The following is a 7,600-nucleotide window of genomic DNA, read 5'->3' on the forward strand; positions in this document are numbered from 1 at the left end:
GCTATATACATGAGAAACTTATAACTCTGTGCACAAAACGCCGAATTTAGTCCTTTACGTGCATGTAATTCACAGTTATATGCATAGCTGACTCTTAGAAAGTTGCAGCAGTCAATCGACCAGTCCCTGGAAGCTTGTCTTTAAGATCAAGTTGCATGCATGTGTTGCAAGCTTAAAGGGCCAAACGGATATCAAAAGGACTATATATATGAGATCTCCTCTTGTTGAACACAAAGGAATTATTCCAATAGTGTTTTTTTTTTTGGTTCCTGGTGATGAAAGGACGGCTGCAGACATTATCCAATCTGATCTCTTGCATACCAATACACTACTTTCAGACGAAACCAATGGCATGCAAATGTGTGCATGGCCCTATATAGCTAGGAGCTTTCATTGTTTTCTAGAAAAATCCAAAGTACTCTTGTACAATTGGCACTGGTCTTTTCCAAACAATTCCCGATCGTACTTGCGCCAGAAGATTCTAACTCGCCCTTGTTGGATATAAACACACCTTTGCACCTCTATAAAAGGGAGCCACCATTTGTGCTATCAAACCATCCAAGTTTCCTCTTCGGTACAAGGTCTGCAAGGCAGCAATAACAAGCTATAGCTATCCTCTTCAAGCCAAGAACGCTTAGAGATCGATCTGTTCACAAACACGACATATATATTAGAAAGCAGATATGGACCGTGTGATGAAGCTGGCGTCAGAGCATGCGGTCGTGGTCTTCACCCTGAGCTCCTGCTGCATGTGCCACACCGTGGCACGGCTCTTCTGTGACCTCGGTGTCAATGCGCTCGTGCACGAGCTAGACCAGGACCCTAGGGGAAAGGAGATGGAGAGAGCTCTCCTCAAAATGCTTGGTAAAAGCCCGTCTGTTCCGGTGGTGTTCATCGGCGGGAAGCTTGTCGGCGGCACAAACAGGGTCATGTCTCTGCATCTCTCCGGCGAGCTGGTCCCAATGCTGAGGAATGCAGGCGCCCTCTGGCTATAGGCCAGCAAAGGGTTTCCACTCGGAAATAAAATTTTGTCAGAGTGTGAAGTATCTGCATTTTATACTTTCCTAGCATAACCTAATGACCTAGTTTATGCCGAGCAGGGTTTTTCATCCTGTCCCGAGAATCACTAGGTTCCTTTGTGAAGCAGACAGTAACAAGAGGTTTCTTGCTCCCTAGGAGTGAGATACCTGCATGCTTTATGCAAGTAGTAACTCAGACTTTATTTTTGTAAGTGTATTCTCAATGTTTTTCAAAGAGGCCCTTAATAACAATATATGTATTCACAGTTTATTGTTATATAGCAAATGAATAATATTCATACATTTAACGTTTCAATTTTGTAGTTGCATTGGCCATCTTCTTTTTACCAGGTTATTCTTAGTTATTTGGAGATAACACATGCATTGACATTTTCTTCATTAAACATCGGCATCTGCCAATCAAGGGCCGAGTCTCAAGATTACAGGTGGGGTAGACATGTGTGTTAGTTGGAGTAGACTACTAGTAAGAACCTTTATAGTGACCGAAAATTTGGGTGCTACTATATTTTTTTACCTTTAATTTCTATGTCTTCCTCATAAGGGATAATGGGATGCGTTGTACTATAGATCCATCTAGTGACAACAAACACGGTCTCGCTTGTTCAAGGTAGTGCACGAGTCACCCAACATCATGTCACCACTTAATGCAATACTCTTCGCCATCACATTATACTGTAGGAACTTAATTCCGAGCATAGGAACAACCCACTTGCTCGGGGTAGTATTAGAGAAGTGTGTTGTATCATCCCTACATTAGTACATGATGCACATATAAATACGAATCAAACACGACACATAAATTGCATTGGAATTATCTTGTTTAGAAGTGCTATATTTGCGCCACCATGTTTATGAGAGAGAAAATGGTCAACTGAACCCATGAACCCTGGTCAACTTCTTATCATGAGAACACATTTAGAATAAACATTCCAAAAATACAAAATCATTTACTTCATCTATTTTTTTCTATACTTACCTAATGTTGTCTGAGAACCACCATGACTAAGTTGGAGACACAAATCAACTTCTTATTGGTTTGTACGTATTTCCTGAAGAGGAAGAAGGAGGGTTGAGGCTCGCAAAGTCCCTGTGATCGATATTCAACCTCAAGTCATTTTTGTGGGGGAAATAGCCACTTGCTACAACACCCCGTGTTTGGAGTTCCAACATGTTGGTACACACATAGTTTGGTGCCATCAACAGGACTTCGGTTTCCTCAAGGACTAGAACGGTCGGAGTTTCTTGGCGAGATGACGTCTTATTGGGGTTCACTTCTTTGAGGACCTTTAGGAGCAAGATGACTCCGGAGGAGCTCGGAGTGATGTCCATTGCTCCACTCTTGACATCCTCCACTATGTCATCCTCCTGGTTGTTGGAAAGTTTGCTTCTTGCCGCCGTTGGAGTGAGAGAGGTACTGCCTTATTGTCCTCGCTATAGGCTTGCTTTGATGGGGCCATCTAGCTTTCTTGGCTTCGCTTGCTTTCAACAAGCGGATGAATCCCCTATCGAAGAAGCCACTATTGTAGTTGTAGAAACTATGCCACAATTGGTAGTAAAGATGCAATCCGAGTAGGAGCGTGTATGATGGCTTTATGGTAAATGTCATCGTAAGAGACAATTCCAATGCTATCTTGAGTAAGTTTAGATGCCTTGTTGGAGTGCAGCCTACTCCGGTGTCAGGAAGGCGTTGGGGAGGCTAGGTAGAAGGTTTGGGACGAGCTGACATTCCCAAATCTGACTCCTAATCACTCTCCCACAACTTCAGTTCGGCAGAACTGGTATTCTCAAATCCGGTACTAGGCTCTCCAAACTGGTCTTGGAGCTCTAGCACCCTCCCCTTGAATCCATTCAAGTGAGAGTGAGTTGTTACTCACCCCATGAGGGTGGGGAAAAATTATATATAGCTTCGTGCTCCTTAACAGATAACCAAGACTATCCTTGTAAATGTGGAGGTGGAAGAGCAGTGCTGGTAATCTTTGGTCCATGAATCCATGATGGACGAGGGGATGCATTGTTTGGTTCATGATAGACTAGCCCACATTCCCTTCTACTTGATGGGATTTTCACTTGGTTCTTGGTGGGGTTCTTAACTTGGGCTTCTTTACTTGAATCTTCATATATACTTGACTTTTTAAAATGTCTTCTTAGTGACCTATTGACCATGATGTTCTTGCTTGGACTACCGTTGACTTGATTTGACATTGTCAACATGTCAAGTAAGGCTTGAGTGGGACCCGGCGCAAGACAATATATTCCACAACATAACACATATTGAGCCCGCGAAGACTCTTCAACCATTGTTGTTCGATCGCCATTGACATGGATGCAAATTATCTCTATTGCCTAGCCGGCCCAACGGGAAAATATATAGAACACATGGCTTGGAGTACAAGGAAATAAATATACATAGAACCCCTCATACAATGGGGATAATACACTTCAAGTAACTTTGTTCTAATTTTTGTATGGTTGTTGTATCTGAAACTTTTTTAATGGGCTATGGTCAGTTTTTCCATCTTCTAATAAAATACATGCAGATCTCCTGCATGGTTCGAAAATAACTGCACTACACGCTTGTCGTAGGAGCCAAGCCTAGCCCTTGAGAAGGCGAGGAGCCAAGAATTAAAAGAACCATTGAGATTCTTGATGATATATGGAGATTTCTCTAGTAACAGAACACTAGCAATTTCTTTCCAGGTGAAGAGTATCATGGCAGATCTGGAGGATACGGAAATCTTTAGCAAGCATATATTCATTCGTACGTACGTGCCTGACTGTTTACGTCATGCGTTAAAACTAAACAAAAAAATTAAATGAAGAGAATCTGATAATACAAATATACCTGACTCTCTGTACGTGCTTCCAACACCATACATGTTGCAACTCGCAACTGTGTGGTGCCACATGCATCATCTCTATCCCTCTCCCTCTACCTCTCCGTCTCTCCCTCTCCGTAGGAATGATCCGGGCGAGGACGTCAAAGAAAAAGAGAGGATTGCACCGTCGTCAGCATCGTGACATCTCTGTATGGGATTGGATTATACGACTAGATAACCAATTCGCTAAGACCAAAAAGATCGATTACTCATTCTAATTAATTCTTGCATGCATCAATAGTTTTCAAATGCCTGAGACGAGAGAGAAAAAAGAGAATACTACATGTTAGGAGAAGAACCAACATGCATTGGGAGATTGCCAAAAAATAAGTAAACTACAGTAATTATGCACGTGGATTAAGATAATAAATGAGAGAGGCTTTATAATCCTAACAATATAAAAACGCTCTCTGATCTTATAATCCTATACGAAGGTAGTACGAGCTGGGCGGCTGCTGCTGCTGATGGGGTTTTTTCAAATTCGAAGATGCTAAATCTTCAGAGCAAAAGCACGCAAGTTGGACAGGTTCGGTACCTATAGGCTGATGAAAGATTGAGAGCTCTGCCGATGCTATTCTCTGCACCTGTGGCGACTCATCGCCCGATTACCCAGAAACAAGCCGCGCTATAGCCGGTCGAGGGAATTGGTTCCATACAAGCAATACAATGGCCGTACGGTATGGGCATTCTGCATCATTTTTTTTTCCGAAATGGGGATAGCCCCAAAGCCTTTTATTAAAAAAATGAATATTCAAGAGATATAATTCATGGATCAACGAGAGTCGTTACAAATATCAACCATCTAAAAATAAGAAACATGCTAAGCAGCTTAAGCATCATCTAGTCTCTTAATAGGCCGCCAAGTAGCCTGGTAGAAAATATCCTGGACAACCATTCGAAGACGGTTGCATCTAGAAACCATGCACTCCCGCTGGTCCTCCGGGAGCAAGAAGCGTCAAAGCTGTATCCAATGAACCATAGTGTGAATAACCTGCAAAAAAAAAGTAGAATCCTTTTCTTAAAATCAATATCATTCCTGCAATTTCATATTGATCAACATAAAGCCGAAACACCGATGCGAATTCTAGCTTTATCTGTTTTGTCTGTTCCATTAAGCTAATTCCCAAACATGTTTGTGGTATTGGATGGAGGTGGAATATTATATGCAACAAAAACTACTCGCCAAACAAGTCTAGCAAAAGGGCATGAAATGAACAAATATTCAACTGATTCCTCGACGTCACAGAAATAACATTTTGTATTTCCATTCCAATTCCTTTTTGCATGATTATCACGAGTCAAAAGGATATTTTTTTACTTACGAACCACATGAAAATTTTAATTTTTAGTGGGATTTTTAATTTCCAAAGATATTTGCGAAGATATCTTGTATGGCCATTTAACATATCAGTATACGTAGACTTGACGGTGAAGTTCCCTGATGATGTTAGACCCCATACAAACTTGTCTTGATCCTCATTTAAAGTTATCTCCATTAGCCTTTTGCATAGATGTACCCACTGGTCCCATTTAGTACCAATAAGATCTCTCCGAAAACCAATATTTAACAGAGTCGAACTCATAACATTTGCCACAATATCGTGTTTACGATGGACTATGTTATATAGTTGTGGGTACTGAGATGCAAGGGTTTGCTCGCCTAGCCATATATCTTCCCTGAAACGAACTCCTTCTCCTGAGCCAACTTTAAAACTACCCCTGCTAAAAAAAATTCCCTTTAACCTTCATTAAACCCTTCCATAAAGGTGAATCAGTTGGATTACTTTCGACTTCAGCCAAAGTCTATTGCGATAGATATTTGTTTTTTAACAGTTGTTGCCATAAACCTTCTTTAGAGAGCAGCTTATATAACCATTTGCTAAGAAGGCAATTTTTTTATCTCCAGCACTTCAACTCCAAGACCATCTTGGTCCTTGGGTCTGCAAATCAAGTTCCACCTAGTTAACCGATATTTTCTTTTATTTTCCTCACATTGCCAAAAGAAACGTGATCTGAAAAAAATCTAATCTCTTCCTTACCCCTTTAGGTATGTCCAAGAATGATAACATAAACATCGGTAAACTATTGAGAACAAAGTTAATCAATACAAGGCGATCCCCATATGATATCATCTTTCTAGCCCAACATCCAAGTTTTCCTTTGAATCGACTTTCAACTGTCCATTCAGAGTTTTTAACCTTTCTATAATGGATTGGTATACCCAAATACCTGAAGGGCAAATATCTGGATTCACAACCAAACAAATTTTTATATTACTCTTTTTCCTCCTTAGCTCTACCAAAACAGAAAATCTCGCTTTTGTGGAAATTTATTTTTAACCCTGACAATTCTTCAAAGAAGTGTTATATTAGTTTCATATTTACAGAGTTTTCAACATCATGCTCCATGAAAAGTATTGTATCATCGGCATATTGCAGTATAGAGATTCCTCCCTCAACGATATGAGGTATTAGACTTCCGATCTGTCCATCCTCCTTTGCTCTTGCAATTAAGATGGCCGGCATATCTGCAACAATGTTGAATAACATGGGTGACAATGGATCATCCTGTCAAAGACCTTTCTTTGTTTGGAAGTAGTGACCAATGTCATCATTGACCTTGATCTCTACACTTCCTCCTCTAACGAATTGTTCTATGAGTTTACACCATTTGGGGTCAAAACCTTTCATGCGCATGGCTTGTTGAAGAAAAGGCCATATAACCTTGTCATATGCTTTCTCAAAATCAATTTTAAATATCACTCCATCTATTTTCTTCGATGAAGTTCATGGATAGTTTCATGTAAGACAACTAATCCTTCAAGTACATGTCGTCCTGATATGAATAACGACTGCGTAGGGCTAATCACGGTTTCAGCAATGGTATTAACTCTAATCGTAGCGACCTTCGTGAATATTTTAAAACTAACATTGAGAAGACAGATTGATCTATATTATTGAATTTGAACTGCATTCTCCTTCTTGGGTAGTAGGGTAATAACACCAAAATTCAATTTGAACAACTGTAATTTACCTGAATGCAGTTGATAGAATATTGGCATTAAATATTGATAGAATATTGGCATTAAATCACCCTTAATAACATCACAAAAGGTTTGATAAAACTCAGTTGGAAAACCATCAGGTCCCGAAGATTTAACTCCATTTGAAAAATAGCATCGTTGACCTCCTTCTCAGTAAATTCGGCAAGTAGGATATTATTCTCCTCTCGGGTTAATTAGGGAATATCTTGACGGATCTCCTCACTCAGTGTGAGGGTAGAAGTAGCTGGCTCTCCAAACAACTTCTTATAATATTCAGATATATAGACTTGTAAATTCTCATCACCTACTATGGTTCCTTTATCTTGTTCTAGCTGAAATATTTTTTCCTTCTATGTTTTCTATTTGCAATTAAGTGAAAATACTTAGTATTATTTCCCCCTCTTGAATATGTTTTACTTTGGCTCTTTGCGCCAATTTTGACTCCTCATCTCTACGAAGTTTTGTTATATCATCATTTGCTTTTCTTAATTTTGCTCTCTCATCATCATCTAGAGGAGTTGTCTCAGCTTTCAAATCCAATTCATCTATTAGGGATAGCAATTTTTCCTTTTCTTTCTTGTATTGACCACTTAGACATTTTGCCCAACCTTTAGGGAAACACCGAACATGCCGAATTTTGT

At 40.0% G+C, this 7,600-nt stretch overlaps 1 protein-coding gene across 1 annotated transcript; it reads left to right on the forward strand.

Moving 5' to 3' along the window:
* The first annotated feature begins 410 nt into the window (after window positions 1–410).
* Window positions 411–1,335, forward strand: LOC124652407 (putative glutaredoxin-C14). Its single transcript, XM_047191416.1, has one exon. It carries the CDS (start codon window positions 684–686, stop codon window positions 993–995), a length of 312 nt encoding a protein of 103 aa, XP_047047372.1. The 5' UTR covers window positions 411–683; the 3' UTR covers window positions 996–1,335.
* The last annotated feature ends 6,265 nt before the right edge of the window (window positions 1,336–7,600 follow it).

This window comes from Lolium rigidum, chromosome 5, assembly GCF_022539505.1.
Source record: "Lolium rigidum isolate FL_2022 chromosome 5, APGP_CSIRO_Lrig_0.1, whole genome shotgun sequence".
In the NCBI taxonomy this organism is placed as follows: domain Eukaryota; kingdom Viridiplantae; phylum Streptophyta; class Magnoliopsida; order Poales; family Poaceae; genus Lolium; species Lolium rigidum.

Bases quoted from the DNA above. Each gene is read 5' to 3' on its own strand.
- LOC124652407 (XM_047191416.1), top strand. From the start codon at position 684: ATGGACCGTGTGATGAAGCTGGCGTCAGAGCATGCGGTCGTGGTCTTC.